Source organism: Sminthopsis crassicaudata, chromosome 4, assembly GCF_048593235.1.
Source record: "Sminthopsis crassicaudata isolate SCR6 chromosome 4, ASM4859323v1, whole genome shotgun sequence".
NCBI classification, from domain to species: domain Eukaryota; kingdom Metazoa; phylum Chordata; class Mammalia; order Dasyuromorphia; family Dasyuridae; genus Sminthopsis; species Sminthopsis crassicaudata.
In genome coordinates, this window is record NC_133620.1 from 438862769 (window position 1) to 438890198 (window position 27430).

Below are 27430 nucleotides of genomic sequence, written 5' to 3' on the forward strand. Positions count from 1 at the left end.
CGGACCCCATGAACTGAAATCTCTCCACTGCTTCCTTGGGGTTGGTGGGTCACAGGTTAAGAACCTGTGCTCTAGGAGATTAAAAGCTTCTTGAAATCATGGGCTGGGCTCTAAATTGCTTTTGGATCTCAATCCCCAGCACTACACACATAGTAGGTTCTAAGCCAAGGTTTGTGAATTGAGTTGAATTTCTTCCTGAGTGCCTATGAGGCAATGTAGTTTATCATATATGATAGGAAAGACAAGTCCCAACTAGAAGTTCACTCAGACTAGGAGAAAGACAGAGACCTGTGTTTCTTGCCACTTATTCTACCTAGAGCTATGTATCCAGGACAGAAAACAAAATTAATTTACTACAGGCCCATACACCTCCCTGACTTGATAATGTGACCTATGGCCCACAAGATTCCCGGCCTACCTCTTATTTTCCACACTGTCTGTATTTCTCTATCAGAAATTCATTCCTTTGGATTAAATTTCTCATTCCTTTAGGAACTAGATGACAAGGGAGGTGGGAGGATGTTCCCTCTTGCCCCACTGTTTCCTCAGGGTCTTTCCTAATCTACAATTTCAGTCTCTCTTTTTTCTCTATGGCTGTATTGTGAAAGAAAAAATAAGGAAGCCAAGAAAGGTCCTCCAGGGCCCACTGAGATGGGTAAACTGTAGAATGTGATAGAGACCATTCTTTCTTCTGTCTCCCATCTCCATCCCACCAGACAAACAAAAGAACAGCACCTTGATTGCCTAACAGAGGCAATGTTTTCTACTGACGTCTCATTTTGGCTGCTGTATAGTGAGACCTTTGGTCCAGTTTTAGAAAATGAAGGGCTGTTACTCTTGATAAACATGGGGTGGAGCCACCCAGTCTGAGGAGTCTATATAAGACCCATCTGCAAGGAACAGGAGCATCCTCCAGCTGTCCTGTGAGCTGAAAACTTTCCTCTCTCCTTTGGAAAATGATTCGGTTATTCCAAGCCGTGAAGAAGGCCTTGCACATGAAATCAGTGCTTCAGAGACCCAAGAAGAACTTCATCCCATCATCTCTCCTTCCCACAGCCCACCAAAGGTGAGTCAGATGCCCTGAAAGAATCTCCTAGACTACCCCTTCCCCCTGCTTAAAATACTAGCTTCCTGCCCTCTTGGTCCAAGAAGCTCCAGATTGATTCCCTGTTGTGCACTAGCTAACTATGTATACACCTTTGAGTTAGTCACTAGCTTTAGTTTCTCTATTTGCAAAATGAGGGAATCCATAAGGGCGTTTCCTTAGAAATTGTAAAAAAAAAAAAAAAAAAAAAAAAAAAAAAAAAAAAGATCAACTTGTGAAACATTCTGCGATTCTAAATAGAATCTATAATATATTTCGAAGATCAGAAGTTTTTAACCTAAAGTTAGTGAGCTTGGCTTAAAATAGATAAATAGATAGGAAGGAAGGAAGGATAGGATAGGAAGGAAGGAAGGAAGGAAGGAAGGAAGGAAGGAAGGAAGGAAGGAAGGAAGGAAGGAAGGAAGGAAGGAAGGAAGGAAGGAAGAAAGTTATATTTTAATATGGTGGGGTAGTGGATAAAGTACTGGCCTGTAGTCAGAAACTCTTCTTATTTAGTTCAAATCCAACCTCAGACATTTACTACTTGTGTGACTCTGGGCAAGTCACTTAACACTTCCTCATCTATAAAATGAGCTGAAGAAGGAAATGGAAAACCACTCCTATGTCTTTACCAAGAAAACCCCAAATAGGGTCAGGAAGAATTGGATGTGACTGAAAAAAATGAACAAAAACAATATCGTTTCCTATCCAAGTTCAGAGACATTTTTAAACAGCTGAACAAAATATTGAAGTATAATGGTCTCTTTTGTCATCCTATGTATTTTTATTCTATGATTTTAAAATTCCATTGACTTCACTAGACATGGGATATGGAACACAGAGAAGGGGACAAGGAGCTGCTGCCTTAGAGGGTATTTTCCTCTCTTTTTGACCTATTCACTCTATAAGCACAATTGTATTCTTTGGATTCAATATTCTAGAAAAAACTGTTAGAGAAGAATCAATAATGTCATTTTTAATGACACTGGTTCTTTAATCTTTGAACTAGGTTTATGTCATCTGGGGGGATGGGAGTGGGGAGCAGTTCAAGGTTCTCTTGCTACAGAATGGTGCTCACACACTGACCCCACAGACAGTGCGATAACAGGGTTGCTGCTGAGCAGGGATCCTTGAGCCCCCATGGGGGCATCTATAGGATTCTGTCTTTGACATAGTTTGGGTCTTATTAATTGCAAGTGTAAGATTATGTATCACATTATGTAATATGTTGTATATACATCCACAAGTCAGGTCAGCCCACAATGAAAAATATTATCCATCTCCAGAGAGACTGACAAATTGAGTGCATATTGAAAAAGAGGTTTTTTTGTTGTTTTCTTTGTTTCTAGTTTATTATTTTTATACAATATGACTTATATACTTCACGTATATAATTGATCACATTGCTAGCCTTCTCAGTGGGTAGGGAAGGAGCAAAGAGAGAACATGGAATTCAAAAAAACATTTTTAATATTAAAATATATATATATATTTTTAAAAGTCCAATCAGTTATGGGTACCATCTAAATGTGTTCCCAAAGGCAGAGTGATGCATAGAAAGAACACTTACAGGAGTGAGGAGGATTGGACTTTTGCCCCCACTTTGTTATTCACTAAGATATAAGTGAGCCTCAGTTTCACCATTTGTCAAATTTGAGGAGAGAGGAAAATGATCCATCTACTAATTACCTGAGAGAATGGTTGTAAGAAAAAAAATGGTTGTGTTCTATAAATTATATTTCATAGAGATCTGAACTATAATTTTGTCGCAGAAAGCACCAGTAAAAAGGATGTTAACTACCATTAATGGGGGGGGGGGAATCACACATCATGTTGAATGACATAGTACATGGGGCTTTGCCTGGAAGTCAAGGAGGCTAGGTGATCTTCAGCAAGTCACTAAGTCTCAGTTTCCTCATCCATAAAATGGGATCAGGGGATCATTTTAGTCTTATAAGGGACCTCAGGAGATCATATGACTGTACTCAACACACTAAGGTTGAACTTGAACCTGAGTTCTCTGCCTTCCACAAAACCATACAGCTGCTACCTGCAAAACAAGGCTGATATAAGCATAACATTAAATGATAAATGAAAAGCACTTTGCAGACCTTAAAGGGGTATATAGAGATCAGCTGTTATTATTTACCAAGGATGCTGTTGACAGAGTGAGATTTTAAACAAGTCCAGTGGTCCAGCAGACAAATAGGGCCATATGATAGGAAGCTGTCTGTCCTATTAAGTTTCTCTTATTTCTCCCAACCCCCCTTTCAAGATTTTGTTAAAGAGCCATTTCCTTAAGAATATAAGAATTTGGATACTCCCCACCGTCCAGCCTTAAAGGCTCTCCCTACAGCCTTGAACTTATCACCAGAGTTCCAAAACAGAGAATGCATGAGAAAGAGTACACAGAGACTTTGGGTCTTGGGGAATAGGTTATTAGAAGACCTTGACGAAACTAAAAAAAATCATATTTTGGCTAGCCATGATTCATTAATAAGTATGTATGTATATATACATATATGTGTGTATACATAGTCATAAATAATATATATATTCATATATACACACAATTATCCCTTCTAAATCTCTACATTGAAGAGCTGAGGGATGCCTACACAATCTGAAAAATCCAAACAAAAATTTTTGGCCCTCCTTATGTACCAAAGAAGAAAACTGATTTTTTTTTTAGTTTTATGGGGTGTTAACAGTGCTTTATTATGAAATTTGGGTTAGTCACAGGCTCTGTGTCATTTATTGGCCTTTGTGTATAATCTGTAACTTCTGCAAAATTCCCCAAACTTCCCATTTAATTTCTTATGGCAACCTGCAATATATCAAAATCTAATTGGGGAAAGTCATAATGTGGAAGGGATAACTGTATAAACACACATATACATATATAAACATATATATGCAAATATATGTGTGAATATATACACATATTGATACATGTGTGTATATATTTAAGTATATGCTATATGTGTGTGTGTATATATATTATTGATACGTGTGTATATATTTAAGTATATCTGTGGGTATATATCTAGAGAGAGAGAGAGATAAATTATCCTTAAACATCTGAGATTGCAAATTCCAGCTTCAAAAAACATCATCCCTACCCCTGACCAGGCCTTCCACAATTTTTCAATCATTTTTATGCTCTTCCCTTTATACAGACATGAGCAGAAGATGGTCACCTCAAGGAGTGCAGTACAATGAAAAGTGTGTTAAATTTGGAGTCAGGGGAACTAGGTGTAATTTGCAGTTGAATTTTGAATTTATTTTGTTTTTCCTTTCTGTTCCTCTCTGAGTTTATCCCTCCCTCTTTCCCTATCCATAAAGTGACATTTCATCTCTCAACTGCCTGCCCTCCCATGCCTGGAATGCTCTTCCTCCTCACTTCTCCCTTCTGGTTTCCCTAATGAGTCCATTCAAATCCCTCTTATGTAGGTAGCCTTTTCCATCCTTCCCCTCCACAGCAGCTCATTCCTAGTACCTTCCCTGTGAAATAATTTTCCATTTATACTATATCTTAACTGCCCAGATTTTTTTCCCAGATGTCTCCTCCATTAGAAAGTAGACTCCTGAGATAGGGACCGTATTTTTGCCTTTCTTGGTATAGCTAGGGGTTAGCCCAGTGCCTGGCTCACAGTGCTTAATAAATGTTTTATTTACCAACTCACTGAAAGAGAGGGAGATCAGGAAAGCAGTTCAGCAAAATTAACCAACCCGTCAACAAGCATTTATTAAGCACCTACTATGTATGTGTCAGCCCTGGCAATACAAAAATCAAATTGACCTTACTCTCAAGTGCCTTACATTCTAATGGGTTGAGATGATGTATTTCTAGGTATGTTCAAGATATGTTCAAAAGAGATACAAGATAATGCTGAAGGAGAATTCATTAGCAGAGGGAGGGACCAAGAGAAACCTTACCCTAAAGGTTACTTGTATGAATCTTAAAGTACAAAGGGTATTCTATGAGACAAAGGGGAAGAAGAGGTCCCTAGTAGATGTAGAATACAGCCAGGGCAAAAGACAGGGGATGGAGTGACAGGGAGAAGAACCGGCAAGAAGGCTACATACACATTAATATGGCTGATCTTATAAGGATGAACATTTCCTCAACTTTTTTCCCAGAATTTTATCATGTTTACAATTACATGATCTTTTTTGTTTCTTCTTTACATAATTGTAGCCATTATATATATTGTCCCCCCACCTACCTTCCCTTCTATCCATTGGACTGAAGCTGGGGACATTTCTAAGTTCTCTGTCCCCAGTTTCAATCCCACCTACAGGCACAATATCTCCCTCAATTCCGTTGTATATAGCATTTGTCAATGTGTACTTTTATTTCCCCAAATAAACAGGTATGATTAAACAGATCCTGTTTCACAAACCATTGTAGAGGAAAACAAACTTTATAAAATTTGAGCTTGAAGGAGAAGGTCCTTAAAGCAGGATGCAGCCTGAGAAAGGTATTCCTTAGAGGAAATAGGTATGAACTAGGAGAGGAAAATAAGACAAATGCAAAAGTGTCCTAGAAAGTTGAATTATAATGGCTGAAATTAACCCAATAAATATGAATCTCAATATTCAAGAAAAGGGGCAGCTAGATAGAGAAGCAGGCTTAGATTGAGGAAATCTCATCTCTCTGAGTTTAAATCTGATCTCAGATACTTCCCAGCGAGTGACCCTGAGCAAGTCCCAAACCTTGTTTGCCTCAGTTTGCTCCTCTGTAAAGTAAGCTAAAGAAGGAAATGGCAAATCATGCAAGCATCTCTGCCAAGAAAGCCCCACATGGGGTTACATAACTGTAACAACTGAACAACTTGAAGCAAGAAAAGAAAGAGAAAGGGAAAGGAAGAGGAGAATCAATGAAAGCTGTGCTGTTCTGAACATATCCTTCCACCCAAAAAATCTGCAATGGCTCCATATTGCATATCAAATAACATTTAAGTTCCTAAATGAGAGTTTAAGAATTTTTCTCTAATCTGACTCCAATTTACCTTTTATAATACTTGTCTTGGAGATCCAATAGTGTAGGGGATAGGGCAGGAACCCTTGACTTTGAATGCTGCCTCAGACACTTACTAGGCAAGTCATTAAACTTTTTGCCTCAATTTTCTTATCTGTAAAATGGAGTGAGTAATGGAACCCATTTCCCAGGATTTTTGTGAGGTTCAAGTGAGATAATATTTTAAAAGTTCTTAGAAACTTAATAAAAACTTGTTTCCTCCCTTTCTCCTCTGTTTCACATAATCTATCCTCCAGTTAATCCAGACTACTTATTTTGCTTCTGCACAGTTCTGAACACCCTTGCCTGGAGTGGACTTCCCAGCTCCATTTACAACTACTAAAATCCCTTCTTTTTTTATGACCCAATTCAGGTGCCATCTTCCCCATGTTGGTTGAAATAGATACTTTCTATCTCCTAAATTTTTTTACACTTTGCCTAGGCCTCCCTTTTATACCTTATCATAAAATCTTAGGACTTTGGAGATCAGTTTTAATTAATCAGATTGATGTGTTTAGTCATGTCCAATTTTTTGACCCCATTTGGAGTTTTCTTGGCAAATATACATTTGAAGTCAAGTCCTTCTGACTCCAGAACCAGCATTCTGTGCACTATGGTGCCACCTAGTGCCCTCATTAGTCAAATACTTAAACTCGAGATAATTAAAGGCTTTTAAAACTCAATTGTTTCTATACCCATCTAAATTTTAGTGCCCCAAAGTATAGCACCAGCCAACCTGCCCTAGTTTTATTTTTAAGTGACTACTCCAGTCATCTCATTTTATTTTTTAAATTCACTTTAAATTTTAATTTTAGCGCTCCAAATTCCCTCCCATCTTCTCCTCTTATTCAGAAAGCAAGAAAAAAGAAAGTTATAAGCAGAATGTAATCAAGCCAAAAAATCCCCCTGTAAACCATGTTTTTAAAAAATATATGCCTCAATCTGCATTCTACATCCATCACCTTTTTATCTGGAGGTGGGTAGCATCTTTCATCATAAGTCTTCTAAATTTGTAATTTATTCTTGTATTGATCTTGATTTTCAAAGTTGTTTGTCTTTACAATACTACTGCTATTACATAAATTGTTTTCTTGGGCCTTCTCACTTCACTTTGCATGAGTTCTTTCAGATCCTTCCAGGTTCTCTTAAATCATCCCAAATCATCATTTCTTATATTACAATAATATTCTATCACATTCATATATCATAACTTATTGAACTATTCCTTAACCATGAATTATTTACATCATATATCATTAAAATTAATCTGAAGTTTGGAGGATGGCAACCTAAAAACTTTTATTTATTTTTAATTATAGCTTTTAATTTTCAAAATATATGCAAAGATAATTTTCACCATTCACTCTTGCAAAACCTTGTGTTCCAAATTTTTTTCCCTTTCTTCCCCTCACCATCTCCCCTAGACAGCAAGTAATTTAACATGTTAAAATGTGCAATTCTTTTAAATGTAGTTCCACAATTATCTTACTGCACAAAAAAAAAAATTCAGATCAAAAAGGGAAAAAATGAGAAAGAGAACAAAATGCAAACAAAGAACAACAAAAAAGGTGAAAATACTGTATCCACATTTAGTCCCCAGAGTCCTCTCTCTGGATACAGATGGCTCTCTCCATCACAATTCTATTAGAATTAGTCTGAATCACTTCATTGTTGAAAAGAGTCGAGTCCATCAGAGCTGATCATCACATAATCTTGTTGCTGCTGTGTACCATGTTCACTTGATTATATTTACTTCATTTGATTAAATTAAGTTCATGTTAAGAATCTCCAGGCCTCTTTGAAACCATCCTACTCATCATTTCCTATAGTACAATAATATTCTATAGCATACATATACCATAATTTATTCAGCCATTCCCCAATTGATGGGCATCCATTCAATTTCCAGCTCCTTGCCACTAAAGAAAGGGCTGCTACAAATATTTTTACACATGTGGATCCTTTCCCTCTTTTATTATCTCTTTGAAATACAGTGGAAGCACTGCTAGATCACAGTTTTATAGCCCTTTGGGCATAGTTTCAAATTGCACTCCAGATGGTTGGATCAGTTCACAACTCCACCAACAATGTAGTAGTGTTTCAGTTTTCCCATATCCTATCCAACATTAGTCATTATCTTTTCCGTCACTTTAGCCAATCTGAGAAGTGTGTAGTTTGCAAATTATCCATTCACATCTTTTGACAATTTATCATTTTCGGCCATCTCATTTTATTTATTTATTTATTTATTTTTATTTATCAGTCTACCTAGTAACAGATTTATTTCAGCATATTCCTTCTTCCTCCCATTAGATTTGGGAGACAAACCAAGATGAATGAAAACTTACTAACCTACCTCTCTATGAATAGCTAGTTGGCTCTTTGGATAGAATGCTGGACCTGGAGCCATGAAGACCTGAATTTAAATTTGACCTCAGGCACTATTTGTGTGATTCTTAACAAGTCACTTATGTGATGTCTGCATCAATTTACTCAACGTAAACTTACCACTCAGGATTATGGTGAGGATAAAATTTGTAAAACACTTAGCACAGTGCCTGGCACATAGTAAGAGCTATGTAAATACTTACTTCCTTTCCCTCTATCCTCCACCACATTCCCACCTTCCTCTCCAGAAGAAGCATTGTGAAATTTAATAAAGTGAATACTATCTTTTATTGACTAAATTAGCTTGCTAAATATTTTTTTATTTCTACCACAACAGATTTTCCACAGCCTCTGCTGTTCCCCTGGCAAAAACAGATGCTTGGCCAAAAGATGTGGGCATCCTTGCCCTGGAGGTCTACTTTCCAGCCCAGTATGTGGACCAGACTGAGCTGGAGAAGTATGACAGTGTGGAAGCTGGCAAATACACAGTGGGATTAGGCCAGACCCAAATGGGCTTCTGCTCTGTTCAAGAAGACATTAACTCCCTGTGTTTGACAGTGGTGCAACGGCTGATGGAACGTACCAAACTCCCTTGGGATAAAGTAGGGCGGCTGGAAGTGGGCACAGAGACCATCATTGATAAGTCCAAAGCCGTCAAGACAGTGCTCATGGAACTCTTCCAAGAGTCAGGGAACACAGACATAGAGGGCATTGATACTACCAATGCTTGCTATGGAGGTACCGCATCTCTCTTCAACGCTGCCAACTGGATGGAGTCGAGCTCCTGGGATGGTAGGTATTGATAGACATCCTACTGGGGTATTCTCAAGAGAGTCTCTTCCCCTGTTTTAATATCAATTTTCTAACCTATGAAAAAGTAGTTGAGCTAAAAAAGTAGTGAGGGAGGGAGGAAAAAAGGAAGGGAGGGAGGAAGAAGGGAGAAGGGAAGGGAGGAGGGGAGGAAGGAAGGAAGGAAGGAAGGAAGGAAGGAAGGAAGGAAGGAAGGAAGGAAGGAAGGAAGGAAGGAAGGAAGGAAGGAAGGAAGGAAGGAAGGAAGGAAGGATCCTCTCACCCTAATCATCATCATTTAATATGACAGCATAGGGTTTTCATTATGAGGATACTCTGTTTATCAGACAAATCTAGGAGCTATATTCTTGATGAGTATCTTTTCTGTGCTGTGGCTAAGTAAGCCTTTTGTTAACTATCAAATAATTAACCTACAAGTGTCCCATTTTATTGCAACATCTGACTTAACCTACCAGAGAACCAGTTTGAGTCAGTGCCTCATTTTCTCCTCCAGAGTCCAGGCCAAGATGACTGCCCATGGTCTAAGACTGTAAGGTTCAGGACAGTTGCCGATCTGAATCCTTGAGGGAGGTTTTTCATTGATCTCTCAGGATTTAATTCCTTTGTAACCTTTTTTTTTTTTTGCTTTGTATCTCCCAATCAAAAAGATGATTTCCCTTGATAGAGAAAATAAAAGGAAAATGTAAGCAATTCTATGTTTTATCTATAATATTGTCGAATTAATAATTCTTGCAGAAGATAATAAATACCAAGAGCCCATCAGGGCCAATCTGAAAATATCAATTTGTTCAAAGAGTGTGATGCATCCAAAAGGATTTCAAATAAAATTCAAATCTGGGGGAGGAGGAGAGATGAGCAGTTTTGCTTTTAGTTATCATTGTTCCTTTTACCCACAGCCACCTTCCTATCATGATGAAGTATTAGAGTAGGATGTCATAGATATTACAATCACAAATAAATAATATTTGGCTTCTCTTTTAAAATCTTATAAATGAGATATCTATTTACAAGAACAATCATAATGTAGCTAGTACTTCTGTGATGTCATTTTACCTTCATGATAGCTCTACAAGGTGCTCTTATTATCCCCATTTTCAGTTGAAGAAATTATAGCAGAGTCATACAGCTAGTGTCTGAATACAAATTTGAATTCAACTCTTCCTGACTCCCACCCAGAACTCTTATCTACTATCCCACCAAGTTGCCCCAAAATAATGGAAGAGATGCTAGGGTTCTAGATGATAATATCCTTACCAGTGACCTCTAAAGTTTACATGTGCCTTTTTCTCTCTTACAGGTCGCTATGCTATGGTAGTGTGTGGTGACATTGCTGTCTATGCCAGTGGGAATGCTCGATCTACTGGTGGGGCAGGGGCTGTGGCTATGCTGATTGGGCCCAATTCTCCCCTAGTCCTAGAACGAGGTGAGTAAATAAACAGTATAATGGTGGGATGTTAGTTAGGGCTTTTCTCTGACTTAGAGAAAACATATAATCTATCCATGAATCTGCCTAAACGGCAAGCAGAAAACAAAAGAGATGAGGGCTGATGGAGCTGGATCCTGGCTCAAAGAAACTAAAGCTTAATGAGATTCATTTTGAAGTCAACTTTTCTGACTCCAAATCCAGTATTATAATAAAGGATAATGAAATGAGAATTGAACAGAATACATGCTTTTGGAGATGCCCTGGAAACTAAGCAGTTAAAATCAGAGGGAAGTAATTCTCCAAACAGATAGTAAACTTTCTCTCAAGATTTGCACCTCTTATTTGAGACTTCATTGAGGGACAAGAGCCCCGATGAGCAGAATTTATATAATCACTACAGAGAAGAAGATATCCAATCCCTTTAGAATATGGGAGACAACTGAGTGAGTTGGGTTTAGGGGTAAATGGCAGCCAATATATAGCCTTACTCTCTGAATCCTTACATCCTTTCTCTCCATCCCTGCCCTCTGTGTCCATCACACTGTCCTGTCTTCCTTCCTGAAACCTTTCCAGGACTTAGAGGAACCCATATGGAGAATGTGTATGACTTCTATAAACCTGACCTGGCCTCAGAGTACCCTGTGGTGGATGGAAAGCTCTCAATTCAGTGCTACCTTCGAGCCTTAGATCGATGCTATGCATTTTATCGAAAGAAAATCCAGAATCAATGGAAACAAGGTATGGGATCTGGAGGGCAGATAGTACAGAATACATCTGAAAAGATAAGACAAGTTTCTCTTCAAATGACAGTATTCTCTTTCACAGAATCACAGCATCTCAGTATGGAGAGGAAACTCAGCCATTTAATCCACTTTACAAATCCACTCTATAACATCATGACCCTAAATCTTATCTTCTTCAGGATAAACATGCCCAGTTCTTTCAACCAATCCTAATAATGCTTGTCTTAAGGTCCTTCATCATTTTCTTGTCAATATGCTTCCTAAAGTGTAACATTCAGAACTAAGCACAATATTCCATTTGGGATTTAATCAGAACAGGACTAGCCACTGAATTTCGCTTCTTGGTGGCCTCAGACCATGTTGATTCAACTTCCTGATCACCTAAAGGCAAAGAAAGTTCCACCCAGGTGGAGTAGGAATCTTCCGACTTGAAAGATGCTCCAGGGCTGTCCAAGTCATCACAATCTACTTTGCTAACCAGATGCCTTTCTATACAGAGAAAAGGGGAGCCACATTCTTGTTTAATATCCTTTCTGTGTTGTGACTAATATTTTTATTAACTGTCGAATAACTTATAGGTGTCCCATTTTATTGCAATATCTGACTTAACCCACCAGAGGGCCAGGTTAGGCTCAGCCAGTGACAGCCATCTACAACTCCTGGCCCCTCTAAAATGGAACTCCTGCTCTGTCTCTCATACCTGTTCATATTCATTTCATATCACTCCAATACAAGGACTTTATATTTGTTCTATATTAATAAAGATAATTCTGAGAATTGAAGAGATGATCTAGCTCTAAATCCTCAGGATTTACAAGCTAATAATAATCACTAAATGAATACAGATGCAGCAAGCATTACCACTATCAAAAGATTGATCCTTGTGAATTTGATTGCAGGATATGAATTATTTCAGAGAGGAATTACACCTTAGATGGATAGCAATCTGCAACTCAGATTTATCTTTGTGATATTAACTGCTGTTTATGAATTAGTTTGGAGATGAATTATATTTTGCAAGACCTTAGATCAGTGGACCTCAAACTTTTAAAATAGGGGCCAGTTCACTGTCCCTCAGACTGTGGGAGGGTCGGACTGTAGTTAAAACAAAGGCTCACCCTCTGTCTCCGCCCCTCAGCCCATTTGCCATAACCCAGTGGGCCGCATAAACGTCCTCAGCAGCGGCATCTGACCCACAGGCCGTAGTTTGAGAACCCTGCCTTAGATGAATAGCAAATTCTTCAAGGATCAATTCTGTTTGTAGCATAGTCCTTTGGACTTGTCAGTTTTCTTCTGGTCCTGAGTACTGTGCCCATCATTGGAAACACCCAAAAAGACCATGAACAGAATGCAGGTCCCCACTTGATCCATTTGAGTATCGCAAGATGTCTTTAGCAGCAATGCAACTGGAAACTAGATTACTTCTGATTATATTGTGGAAAAGCCCTATTTCTCTCATCAATCTCTCTTAGTGAGGTCCCTAGTTCTTCACGTGTTCTTGAATTTATACAAGTGCTAATTGGCTGGACGATACACAGCAGAACTTGCAGATAAACTTTCCTGAACGCTGATTGGTCAGAATAAATAAGCCTAGATTATGTACAATTTTTTTCTGTATTTTCCTGATCTGTGCCCCCATGTTCTCTTCATAATTTTTTCTCTCTTGAATCTCTGGATTTCTCTGTGTAAGAAACAAAATATCTTACCAAGAACTCCACTGACTCACTGATGAATGCAGGGAAAATTTATTTTACATTCTTGCAAGGATGGGCAGCTAAGTGAGTAGGCACACTTTGAAACTCCAAAGGCAGCATTTTATTTCCTAACCTGAACTATTAGTCCCTCCCCTGATTCCCCATTAATTGAATGTTATAGAAGTTACACAACCTGAATCTTCACCCCTCATTACATAACCAGTCCCTACCCCAAATTCTAATCTAGCCTAATTCTAATATAAATCCTTCTGGGAAGAAAGTCTTTCTGCTTATGTTCCTAGCACTTAAAGCAGACCTTGGCACATAATAAGCACTTAACAAATGCTTCATCTCTCTATTTAGCTAATCAATAACCATTTATTACATACCTACTATTTATCCAGCACTTTGCTAAGTGCTAGACATACAAAGACAAAAATAGAACTTCCCTTGCCAACAAATGCTTCATTTATTATCTATTTATCTAATTAATAACGATTTATTAAACACCTACTAAATATCTAGCACTTTGCTAAGTGCTAGACATACAAAGATAAAAATAGAACTTCCCTTGCCAACAAAGGCTTCATCTGTTATCTATTTATCTAATCAATAATCATTTATTAAACACCTGCTATGTATCCAGCACTTTCCTAAGTGCTAGACAAAGAAAAAATAAAATGTCCCTTGCCAACAAATGCTTCATCTATTTGAATAATCAATCATCTTTTATTAAACACCTACTATGTATCCAGCACTTTGCTAAGTGCTAGACATACAAAGATAAAAATAGAATATCCCTTGCCAACAAAGGCTTCATCTGTTATCTATTTATCTAATCAATAATCATTTATTAAACACTTGCTATGTATCCAGCACTTTCCTAAGTGCTAGACAAAGAAAAAATAGAATGTCCCTTGCTAACAAATGCTTCATCTATCTCCTTATTTAATCAATCACCATTTATTAAACACCTACTAAATATCCTTCACTTTCCTAAGTTCTAGACATACAAAGACAAAAATAGAATGTCCCTTGCTCCCAAGGAATGCACATTCCAGTGAGAGAAAACAAAATGTACAAATAAATATTCACTCTCTGAGAAATAAATATAAAGTCTTTGTACACATTGTATCTTTCCCTAACTCTCAGAAAATCTATAAGCTCCTTGAGGGCGAGAGTTTTGCCATTTTTGTCTTTGTATACCTAGTGCCTTATTAAGAGTAGGTACATAGTTAAAATTTATTGAATTGAATTGAATGCTATTTTCTCCTTCTTTATTCACTCAACCATATTCAATTAGCATTCATTAATTGCCTACAGTTGTGCTCCTCTGACATCCAATGGCATTCTGTACTTCTCAATACAGTCCACTTTGTATTTCAGTTATTTGTATCCACCTTTTTTCCCCTTCAAAACCGTAAGCCAAAAACCATGAATTATTGATCCTTGTATCCCCTCATAGTTCTTAGCAGTGGCTTGCACATAGTAAGTACTCAGTAGGCTCAAGTAACTCATATATTTTCTTCCCTACCAGCTGGCACTGAAAGACCCTTCACCCTGGATGATTTCCAGTACATGATTTTCCATACACCTTTCTGCAAGTTAGTCCAGAAGTCCGTAGCACGCCTGTTGTTCAACGACTTCTTGTCAGCCAAGACTGATGTTCAGAACAGCCGCTACAAGGGTCTAGAGGCTTTCAGGTAAATTCTCATTTATAAGAAGCCTATTGACCTTGGAGACAACAATGATAAGGTATAAGAATCCTCGTCCCCATAGGAATATCAGATTCACTTGAAGATGGAAAGGCAGGTAAGTGACCCATAGCTACTTAAGATGCATTCTCTACATTGATCACCAGGTGGCCCTCAGGTAGACTCATGCAGACTCCTAGCCAGGCTCCCAAAGCTTCCATACTTAATCCTTCACCTGTAGATCCAGAATGGAGTAGATTCCACTTATCTCCTAGTCACACAAAAATCAGTCTAGTACCAATCTGGTCTCATTTAGTCAAAGTAAAGTAAAGGTTGTAATAACTTATTCCATAACTTTCTCATAGTAACTTGCCCCCATCACATTAAGATGCTCATTTTCTTCCCAATACTCAAATTGTTGAGTAAAGTCACTCTGATAAGAGCAAGAAATTTCCACTCCCCAGGGATAATAGACCTTAATCCCTGTTAAGATCAGAGTTTGAAAATATCATAGACTTGGAGCTAAAAGGACCCTTTGAAGTCATTTTACAGTTGAAGAAACTAAGGGTTTTAAATGGTCAAGATCAAGCTTCCACGGTGGCTGAATGAACTCAGAGCCTCTGATTCTGAATCCAGTATAACTGACCTATTATCAGGAAGACCCAAATTCAAATCCAGACTCAATCACTTACAAGCTTAGTGACCTTGTGAAAGTTGCTTAATCTGTCTGCCTCGGTTTCCTCAACTGTAAAAGGAAGATAATAATAGCAGCTATCTTACAAGGATTTCTTTGAGGAGCAAGTGGGATAATATATGTAAAACTCTGCAAATCTTAAAGTCTGCCTGCCTCAGTTTCCTCAACTGTAAAAGGAAGATAATAAGAGCAGCTATTTTACAAGAGCTGTTGTAAGGATGAAATGGGATTATATATGTGAAACACTTTGCAAACCTTAAAATGCTGTTAAAATGTAGTTATAGTTGTTATTATCATCTTCATCGGTATTGTTATTTTATGAGCATATAGATTCCCATCCTTTTGGTACTTTTTGAAAGAGAATAATAAGGAATGAAAAGAAAAAAAAATCTCAGAATAAATCCAAAGTGTGTTTAAAACACAGGAAACAGAGTTTCTCTGAGCAGGGCTCCCAATCATACTCAGCAAGAAAAGGTCAGAGAAAGAAGAGAAAGAATAGCCTGATGAGGAGGAGACTTGAGAGAGGGAATGTAGCTAATTATTGTAATTCTGGTCTGTAAACATAGGAGACAGATATCTAGAGCTGACTCCTACCTCCATAATCACTTCCATATTGCTCACATTTCTGTTCCCAGATGAGGGGCTGAGCTGTTGACATAATACAGATTTTTCATCTTCACACATTTAAAGCAAGAATGATTTTCCTTTTTAGTTATGACCCCAAAACATTACAAATAGAAGTATAATCCTTCACTCTGCTAAGAGGATCTTGCCTAAAGGGCGCATCTGTCTAAAAGTTTTGGAAGCATTCCTCATATCACTTTCCTAGCCACCTGGGGGTGGGGGGGAACAGAGGTGATGCAAGGGATACAGCACTGGGCTTGAGATGAAGAAGATCTGGATTCAAACCTACCAATTGTGGAATGCTGAGCAAGTCACTTAACTGTTCTCTGCCTCAGTTTCCTCATGTGCAAAATGGAGATAATCATAGCACCAACTTCCCAGGGTTGTTGATGATGAATTGTGAGGATCAGAAGAGATATTTATAAAGTATTTCACTCATCTTAAAGTATTATTTCATTAATAGCCATTATTATTATCATCTCCCCTTTTCTAGATCCTATCAAATATTACAAAAGCCTCACCTGTAAGGGTGAAGCATCTTCACCCTGATCTCTGTCTCTCTTCAGTGTCCACATTTTGTTTCCTCATTCATCTTGCAGGGATTTGAAGCTGGAAGATACCTACTTCAACAAAGATGTAGAAAAAGCTTTTCAAAAAGCTTCTCAAGATATATTCAACCAGAAAACCAAATCCTCACTCAACCTCTCCACTCTAAATGGGAACATGTACACCTCTTCCCTCTATGGGTGCCTGGCGTCCCTTCTCTCCCAGTGAGTATTTTTTTCCCTAAAAAAACAACTTCCTCCCATAACTGCTATCATGCTGAGTCGATTCTATCTCTAGTCTTTGAAAGAATACCCAGAGAGTATATCCTGAGTTAACTTTCAAGACAATTCTCTTAAAGAATATGATTGAGATTTGTGTATATTCTTAAATAGATTATAAGCTCCCTGAGGGTAGGAGCCATATCGTTTATCTTTTATTGTTGTTGTTTAACACAGCGCCTGATAAATATTTGTTGGTTTTTAACTGGGAAACAATACAAGGGATTATATTAAATTCAATAATCCCAATAAATTTAGTATTTATGTATAAGAAATATCCAGGAAGTAATATAGACGTTGTTCCTAAAAAGGACAGCTCATATAACTATAATATTTTATCAATAAGCAAACATTTATTATACTCCTACTATGTACCATGCACCGTGCCACGTACTGGGTATACAAGTACAAAAGTGAAACAGACCCTTCCCTCAAGGACTCTTGTATTCTTTGAGGGAAGCAACATGTGTATAGTTACATGTGCATATATACACATAAACACATAGGTGTATTACATTGGGTATGTATATAGGTATATGCACAAACATGTGTATTGTGCACATATACAAAATGGATGCAAAATGATTTGGTCAAAGGGAGCGTTAGATGTTTGGGGAGATCAGGAAAGACTTTATGTAGAAATCAGATCTTGATTTGAATCTTAGAAAAAAATAAGATTTCTAAGAGGCAGAGAGGATGAAGGGAGTATATTCCAAATATAAAGTATCAACAATGACAATAAGTCAAGAGTAATTCTCACTGTCTACCTTTCTCCCTATAATATTCCTTAGATGGTTTTCCTACTTGTCTTTCCTTCTTTCCTTCTGCTCGTGAATATTTACTGAGCATCTATTATATGTATATATGTCAAAATTGAATGTAAAGATGAAAAACACTCATTCTTCCCTCTTCAGCTTTCAGTCTTGAGAGGAATATGAGAAATGTCATACAAATAAGAGTGTGACCAATACCATGACAAAGATATGAACCAATTGTCGAAGTCCAGAACGTAAGGAATCAGCTCTTCCTGCTGTTGGGCATCTTCAGGGAAGAGGTGTCACTTGAACTAGGTCTTGCAGGATTCTTGGGCAACTAGCTGGTGCAATGGATAAAGTTCCAGGGTTGGAGCCAGGAAGATTTGAGTTCAAATGTGAACTCAGACATTTATTAGCTGTGTGACCTTGTTTGCTTCAGTTCTTCATTTATAAGATGCATTGGAGAAGGAAATGGCAAATCACTCCAGAATCTTTGCCAAGGAAAACCCCAAATAGGTTCAAAAGTATCAGGCATGGTTGGAAAATGATTGAACAACAATATGGTGTAGGAAGTTTGAGATTTTGGACAGATAGCTACGGGAAGGAAGTGCATTACAAGCAAACAGAATGGCATTAAGCAATAAAGCAGGTTCAGTTTGACCATAAGAACATAGGATTTAATTCATTCTAATTCCACAAAGCATTTATTAAGTTTCTGTTCTGTGTAAAGCAATGAGCGAGACAGCTTTTTACAAAAGTAAAACTACCATCCAGGAACTAACAGACTAGGAGGCAGGTGGAAACATAGCATGGATACAGATAAGTATATACAGATTACTTTTGTGGAAGAGAGTTCTTACTCTCGGGCGATCAGGGTGGTGCTTCCCATTGAAAGTAGTATATATGGGATCTGCTTTGCAGAAAGCCAAGGATTTTAAGCAGTGCAAATGAGGACAGAGTACATTCCCACTCTAGGCAAGATATAGGCCAAGGACAAAGTCAGAGAGGCAGAAGGACTACCAGGTCCAGGTCCAAATTTAGCTTAAACATAGAATATGCTGATAAAAAAATAAGGGGGAATATTTATAATTGATATCATGTAGTTTGCCTTTTCAGTGGGTGTGGGAGAGACTGAGAGAAAAGGAAAGAATTTGGAACTCAAAATGTATAAATAAAAGAACATTAAAAATAACAAAATAATAAATTAAAATGTTTTTAAAAGGAGGAGAAGGAAAGAATAATAATAAACTTTCAAAGGAAAACTAGAACCAGATTGTGAATGGTTTCTATCAGAAGTCATAGGGAACCAATTCTGAAATGGGAGAATGATATGTGATAAATGTTCATGGAAAAAAAAAAAAAGAAGAAGAAGAAGCCTCTACTTTGACCTTAACCTTGACCTTAAGAGAGATTTTCTTTGCTTTTGTCTCTAATTCTTATACTCTCCCAAGTTCCCTGTTTCTCAGGGACATAATACATTTGCTGCTTTTCTCAATACTATCCAGTCCTTGGGTTTGTCTCCAAGATTTCTCAGACAATTCTAATGGCCGCAAAGCCTCGTGAAGTTATATCAAATAATTAGGAAGAACAAGTGCTTTTGGGTTGGGGCAGAGAAGCGGGTGGGTTTGGGGAGCCATGGGATTAAATGTTAGTCCTTTGCATGAAGGTGATTTCTGTCTCACGGCAGACACACTCCCCAGCAGTTGGCTGGGGCCAGAATCGGTGCCTTCTCTTATGGCTCTGGCTTGGCAGCAAGTTTATTTTCAATCAAAGTTTCCCAGGATGCTGCTCCTGGTAAGTTTTATTTTTTCTTCAAGTCATATCTTGGCAAGACATAATTTTAATAGAAATAGTAGCTCTTGTGTTTTTATCCTTTTGAGGTTTACGAAGTATTTTATCCATGAGTATCTCAAAATGAGATAAAATGAAAGAAATGAGTGTCAGAGAATTGAGATGTTTTACCATGTGCTGGTCCCTGTTGTCCAACTTAATCACCAAGCTAACTATAGTACCGAGTAGCTACTATGTGCTGGATACTATGAGGCTTCCATATTATTTAATTTCATATAAAAAAGTAGCATGTCATTAAAGAGAGAGGGTCAGCCTAAGAATCAGGAAGACTTGGGGACAAATTCTGCCACTGTTTCATATTGGCTATGTGATCCTGAACAAATCACTCTTTACTATTTGATGCTCCAGGATCCTCTTAAGCTATAAATTAGAAAGGAGTTTGCAATCTGCATAGATAGAAAGACTTTTCTACAAGATGAAATCAAACATTGGTCCAAACAAACAAATAGTATTTTATGTTTATAGACTTACTTTTTGGGTTTACAAAATACTTTCATATACATGAATTATATCATGTGATTCTTACAACAACCCTTTAACAAGAGCCTTTATTAAGGGCCTACTACAATGAGCCAGACACTGTTAAAATCCCTGCCCCTAAGGAGAGATAAAAGGGAGATGCTATGTACATAAGTGTGTCTGTACACATATACTAGTTAGATAGATACAGGTGACAGAGAGACAGATAGATAGATACACATGGATAGAGAGGTAGATATAGACTTAGATTGAATAGATGGATACACAAAGAGAGAGAGAGAGAGAGAGAGAGAGAGAGAGAGAGAGAGAGAGAGAGAGAGAGAGAGAAAAGGAGAGAGAGAGAAGGAGAGAGAGAGAGAGAAGGGGAGAGAGAGAGAGAAGGAGAGAGAGAGAGAGAGAGAGAGAGAGAGAGAGAGAGAGAGAGAGAGAGAGAAGAGAGAGAGAAAGAGAGAGAGAGAGAAGAAGAGAGAAGGAGAGAGAGGAGAGAGAGAAGGAGAGAGAGAGAGAGAGAGAGAGAGAGAGAGAGAAGAGAGAGAGAGAAAGAGAGAGAGAGAGAGTGAGAAAAGGAGAGAGAGAGAGAAGGAGAGAGAGAGAGAGAGAGAGAGAGAGAGAGAGAGAGAGAGAGAGAGAGAGAGAGAGAAAAGGAGAGAGAGAGAGAAGGAGAGAGAGAGAGGGAGATACAGAGAGATAGGAATTGGATAATGAATGGGAAAATAGATTCATAGACAGAGATAGATAGATAGATCAATGGATAGATGAATGCCGAGATAGATAGATGGATGGGAGTTGGATGATAAACTCTAGGGTCCCTTACAGATCCGAATTCTGTGATCCTATGATTAGAATGTAAGCTCCTTGAAGTCAAGGACTTTCTTTTTGCTTATATGTGTATTCCCAGTGCTGAGCTCAGTGTCTAGAATGCAGTAAACTTAAATTCTTGGTGACTTGCCTTGACAAAAATATTACAATCTAGGTTTAGATTTTGGTTCTATTACTTAACAGTTATGTGATTATTTAACTACTCTTAGAGTTTATTTATTTATCTGTAAGATAAAGATGATAGTAACTTCAACTGTTTCAGAGTTGATATAAGATTCAAATAGTAAATAATGTCTATGAATGTATTTGTGATCACAACACCATGTTAAATAATTTTGATCTGTGATTATGCTAGTAGAGAAGAATCCCTTGGTACCCAGTTCATTGCCATGAACATTGTAATTTCTTTCTAATAATGGAGTTTGATGATGAAAATGAAGCATATTTCATCTTCTCATAATGCATTTTCTTTTCCCAATTTTTTTCTCCCAGGATCCCCCCTGGAAAAATTAATGTCTAGTGTATCAGATTTGCCAAAACGCCTGGCCTCCCGCAAGCGTGTGTCCCCTGAGGAATTTTCTGAAATCATGACCCAGAGAGAGAAATACTCCCATGAAGGTGAGAGAAAAGAGGCAGGGGGAGAGAAGAAAGAATGTTCTTTCTACTCCATGTAGTGTTCTACTCCATGCTGCGGTTGGGAGGAAAGCTATATCATATGCTACTGTGACAATGTCAGGGCAGGAGATGTCAGTTTTAGAGAGTTGGTTTGGGTTTAAGCATCTACAGGATGTGATTGGAAAGAAAACTCTGGGGTCTAAGAAGACAGGAGGGATAAAGAGAAAGAAGGATATATGGAAGGTGAAAACAAATGTGGTTCAGAGAAAAGGCAACATAGAACTTCCCACAAAAGTCAGCTTCCAGACTATTTTACAGTCCTTAAGGGGCTGAAACTAGGACAAGTCCAAGAACAGAAACCGAAAATCAAATGTAGGAAAGAGTTCTGCAGAGAACACCAATCTCACTTAAGGATGGGGGCATTTTAGAACATAATGGAAAAAAATAAAATGCTCATCATAAAAAACTTATTCCACCGGGTGAATTTCTCAAGGATCATATGAAATCACCAAAGTACAAGAAAGAGATATAGAGAAAAGAGGAAATACAAAGGAACCTCAACCCAAAAGCACTAGAAAAGAATGAGATTTTTAGTGGAGGAAGACTATGTTTAATCAGAGGGGGGAAAAAAACAGATTTCAAGAATTTTTTAAAATAATTAAATCACAAAAGCAACAGTCTCCTACTTGGCTCTCTAAAGTCAGGACAGAGAGTGGGGTACTGCATATAACACTAGGCATAGAAGCAGTGTAATGCCAGAGAAACTGAGGCAAGATAGAGATTAGAGAGTTTTTAATATTTTAATAATTGGAGAGTTTAATTGATTGACTGGACAGAATTGTTATCTCAAAGTATCCAGTGGCAAAAGTGAGGATCCCAGGTTTTTTTATAGGCCTCTTGAAACAAAGAAAGAAAAGAGTGGGAAGTTTCTGGACCATAAATTTGGTTCTAGCAAGCCAGAGTCAGGATGTCAGAATAAACAGAAGTAAAGATGTCAATGAGGTACCCCAGATAGTCTTATCTTTTGGAATATTTTGAGGTCTAATGCCATAAATTCTTGAGGGCAGAAGGAGTTAGGAGCCAGGAAGTCTGAACTCTCCCTTATCTTGAGTCTTACATTAACAATTTATAACCTTAGAGCAGTGGCCTTCAGTCTTAATGAACCTGAAGGGGGGTTACAACTAAGGGGATTGAGGAAGAACAGTTAAAGAAACTGAGGCAGAAGAATTCAGGGAAACTCAGGACAATTAGGGAAACATGCAAGGAAACTGAGGTAGAACAGTTCAAGGAGACTGTGGCATAACATCAGGAAGACTCATTTTCATTAATTCAAATCCACTTAGTTGTGTGATCCCCTGGGCAAGTCACTTAACACTGTTTGTTTCAGTTTCCTAATCTGTAAAATGAGATGACAAAGAACTACCCCAGTACTTTCCCAAGAAAATCCCAAATGGTGAAACTGCCCAATGGGCTATCAAACTGTGCATACTCTTTCATCCAGTAGTGTTTCTACTGGGTCTGTATCCCAAGGAGATCATAAAAAATGGAAAATGACCCACGTGTGCAAAAATATTTGTAGCATTCCTTTTTGTGATGGCAAGAAACTGGAAACTGAGTGGATGCCCATCTGTTGGAGAATAGCTGAATAAGTTATGGTACATGAATGTTATGGAATATTATTGTTCTGTAGAAACAATCAGCAGGATAATTTCAGAAAGGCCTGGAGAGACCTACATGAACTGATGCTGAGTGAAGTAAAAAGAACCAGGAAAACATTATGCACTACAATAGTAAGATTATATGATGATCAATTCTGATGGACTTGGCTCTTTTCAACAATGAAGTGATTCAGGCCAATTCCAACAGACTTGTGATGGAGAGAGGTATCTACATCCAAAAAGGGGACTGTGTAGACTGAATGTATATCACAACATAGTTTTTTCACCTTTTTGTTGTTGTTTCCTTTTTTTTTTTTTAATTTTTTCTCATTTTCCCCTTTTTGATCTATTTTTTGTGCAGCATTTTGTGGAAATATGTTAAAAGAATTGTACTTGTTTAACATATATTAGATTACTTGCTTTCTAGGGGATAAGGTAAAGAAGGAAGGGAGAAAAATTTGAAACACAAGGTTTTGTAAAGGTGAAAGTTGAAAACTATCTTTGCATATATTTTAAAAATAAAAGGCTATTTTAAAAATGGGATCACAAAGAATTGGACATGACTAAAACAACTGAACAGCAGTAATAACTATATGGCCTTCAAAATCTAAAATCATAATATTGAAGAGATTTTAGAAATCACCAAGGTGGCAGCACAGTAGATAGAGACAGTATTGGGAAGATGTGAATTCATATCCTACCTCAGACACTTACTAGATATGTGAACTAGGGAAGACCTCTGTCTACCTCACTTTCCTCATCTATAAAACAAGGATAAAAATGTCACTTACTTCATAGGGATGGTGTAAAGATCATTGAGTTAATATATGCCTTCTTAGACCTTTACAAATGTTAATTATCATAATAATAATTATTATTAAAATTCCCTTATTTGACAGATGAAGAAATTGAAGCCCTATAGGATTACTTTACCCCTAGCACAATGCCTTGCATGATTTTGTGATTCAGTTAACTCTTCATGGCCCTATTTGGGGTTTTCTTGCAGAGATACGGGATCAGTTTGCCATTTTTTTCCCTTCAGTTTATTTAACAGATAAGGAAACTGAGGCAAACAGGATTAAGAGACTTGTCCAGGGTCACACAGTCTGAATGTCTGAGTGTCAAATTTGAACTCAGGAAAATGAGTTCCTGACTCTTGGCCCAGTACTCTATCTATTATACTACATTATATGTATAGTATTACTTAATAAATGATGGTTGACTTGAATTGAATTACCACAGTCCTTCCCCAAGATCCTGGAATTTCTATGATATTAATAAATGTTTACTGATTTATTAGTGAGGGGCCAAGATTTGAATCCAAATATAATGTTCTTTGTACCGTACCACGCAATGATACAGCAGATGCTTTGATTCTTTCATTAAATGGTCATTCATTCAGTCAACAAGCATTTATTAAGCCAAATTCTAGACATAAAAAGAACAGCAAAAATTGTCCCTGCACTCAAGGAGTTTACATTCTAATGGAGAAAAGAAAAAAAGAAAAAAAAGAAAACCTTTTGAGTAATTTTATTTCCACTTTGGGTTTATAACAAATTCTTAGTCCTTCCTATTCCCATAATCCCCCAAAGAATTCTGTATAATGTTTCTTCTTTTTTTCTCCTCCCAGTGAATTTCTCTCCTCCTGGTGATGTAAACAACCTCTTCCCAGGCACATGGTACCTTGAACGAGTGGATGGGATGCATCGCCGCAAGTATGCAAGGCGGCCTCTCTAAGGAGGAACAGGTGGACCAGGCTGCCTGTGGTGAATCATCAGGTTTGTTGAACAGAACCATGTTTTAGTGCTATCTGGGATGCTATGTCTTATTCTAAGCACTGCCCCTAAAATGTCATGCTTGGGCTGAAAAAAGGGAATGGGCAAAGTATGGAAGTACAGAAGAAAATCTGGGACTCTTCATCCTGGAAAGAATAAGTCTGAAAAGGGATAAGATCAAAGTTTATAAGGTGACAAAGGGAATGGACAAGCTGGTCCCCATCTGCTCTAATGGAAAGGCTACTTTCCCTGATTACCAACTTAAGGAACACCTTATTCTAAGAGAATAAAACAGCTTCCCAAAAGGGGTTTGAATGTGTTCCTATGTGGCAGATTCACAAGGGAAACAAAGATATTTGAGGTTTTTCTGTTTCTGCCATACACTAGCTGTATGACCCTCATAAAGTCACACATTCTCAGTGTTTTAAGACTATGGGTTATACAGAAGGTGACAACCTGGGACAGTGGATAGAATTTCCTCATGTGGGAGTTCTCTGAAACTTCCACATGAGTTTCACAAATTACATGAATTCATGAAATGTGAAATCACACATCCATATGATTTGTGAATCACAAATGAACTCACAGATCCAATCTTACTTTCTATCCAAATCCCTTGACATTGATTTTGTGAAGAATAATCAGACTTTTTGATCACACATTCCTTGATGTCACTTTCAGAGACAGAAACTTGGGTTAGGAAAACATGGGACTGATTAATGTAGAATATAATGGCATCACTAGGGCGAGGTAACCAGGACTTTGTGCCAGTGTATTGAATTTTGGGGAGAGGGATAACAGCATTTTCTGTCCATCCAAAATTAGTTTGGTACTTAGTTGGCAATAATTGGCTAAAAAAAATCTGCACTGTCTTGCCCTTCTTTAATATACATACATATATATATATATATATACATATTATTATTATTATTAAAATACCCCAATGTCCCTAGAGACTCTGCTTCAGCACCACTAAAGAGTGTCTTGACAGGTCGCCCATCCACCTATACTGAAAATGTATTTCTTGCTGTTTGCTCCACTGTAGTTTGTAGAGACTACTCCAGGTATATATATATTCCTAGTTATGGTTCTGTTTACATGCTAAGGCAAAGGGCAGCTAGGTGGTGCCATAGAGCACAAAGTACTGAACTTGGAGTTAGGAAATTAGGAAGACTCAAATTCTTGAGTTCAAATCCGTCCTCAGACACTAGCTGTGACCCTGGACAAGTCACTTAACCTTGTTTGCCTCAGTTTCCCCATCTGTAAAATTAAATGGAGAAGGAAATGGCAAACCACTCCACTGTCTTTGCCAGTTGGGCACAACTGAAAACAACTTAACAATGATAACAATGTTCTTGCAATGCCCTGTGTCTACTACAGAGAAGATGAAAGCTTCTTTGAAGGAAAAATGGAGAAATTCTCGTCAGCAGGCAAGCATAATCTGGCCTGCATTTACCCTGGAGACAAAGGTACTGGAGACTGATTGGAGCCAGATACCCATAATCCATTAGTTAATTAATGTGTTTTCCATCCAAAAAAGCAAAACAGAATATAAGGATTTCTAATAAAAATGACCTAAAACTCTCCCCATATTAAATATTTTCAGTCCTATTCTAATCCTTTGTGAATTACAAGATAATCAATTTTCTTAATCCAAAGATTGGGTGGTATTGATGGAGAAAGAAAAGAGTATTTGGACAACTAATCCCTGAATAGTTGAACACTGGCTCTTAATGAACTAAGTAAGTGATTATCAGAACGTCAGCATTTTTAGCTGAAGTGTGTACTTTCATACTTGTGTAGACCAGTGGCTTTCAAAATGGGGTTCCCCAAATCTCTTTCTAAGCATCCCAAAGGTCAAAACTATTTTCATATTAATAATACTAAGACATTTTCATTTCTAATATGATAAAATATATCTATACATATCTATATGTATATCTATCTATAGAAATAGATAGATAGATAGATAGATAGATAGATAGATAGGTGATAGATAGATAGATTGATAGATAGATAGATAGATAGATAGATAGATAGATAGATAGATAGATGATAGATAGATAGGTGATAGATAGATAGATAGGTGATAGATAGATAGATAGATAGATGGATAGATAGATAGATAGATAGATGGTTGATAGATAGATAGATGATAGATAGATAGATAGATAGATAGATAGATAGATAGATATCCCCTCCTGGTCATTGCTTTGTCATGGCAAAAGGGCTTATATAGATCAATTAAACTGTGAACTATGCCATGCAGGAATACCCAAGATGGACAGGTCATAGAGAAGGAAATGGCAACCCATTCCTGTATCTTTCCCAAGAAAAGCTCATGTATGTATAAAAGCTTGGCCTGCTGTAGTTCATAGGTTGACGAAGAGTTGGATATGACTGAATCTCTGAAGAACAATATGTAAATATATCTATGTAGATGTGTAGATATAAATAGAAATATGTCTTTATA

At 37.6% G+C, this 27430-nt stretch overlaps 1 protein-coding gene across 1 annotated transcript in view; it reads left to right on the forward strand.

Moving 5' to 3' along the window:
- The first annotated feature begins 648 nt into the window (after positions 1–648).
- The window catches only part of HMGCS2 (3-hydroxy-3-methylglutaryl-CoA synthase 2), a 28626-nt gene continuing 1844 nt past the window's right edge, over positions 649–27430 (forward strand). Inside the window, exons 1-9 of the mRNA XM_074263241.1 lie at positions 649–1066; positions 8833–9287; positions 10603–10728; positions 11305–11469; positions 14706–14871; positions 16780–16950; positions 19447–19553; positions 21402–21527; positions 24813–24960. Coding sequence (XP_074119342.1) covers positions 957–1066; positions 8833–9287; positions 10603–10728; positions 11305–11469; positions 14706–14871; positions 16780–16950; positions 19447–19553; positions 21402–21527; positions 24813–24919 — 1533 coding nt within the window. The 5' untranslated portion in view covers positions 649–956 and the 3' untranslated portion in view covers positions 24920–24960. The remainder of the gene's footprint in view (positions 1067–8832; positions 9288–10602; positions 10729–11304; positions 11470–14705; positions 14872–16779; positions 16951–19446; positions 19554–21401; positions 21528–24812; positions 24961–27430) is intronic.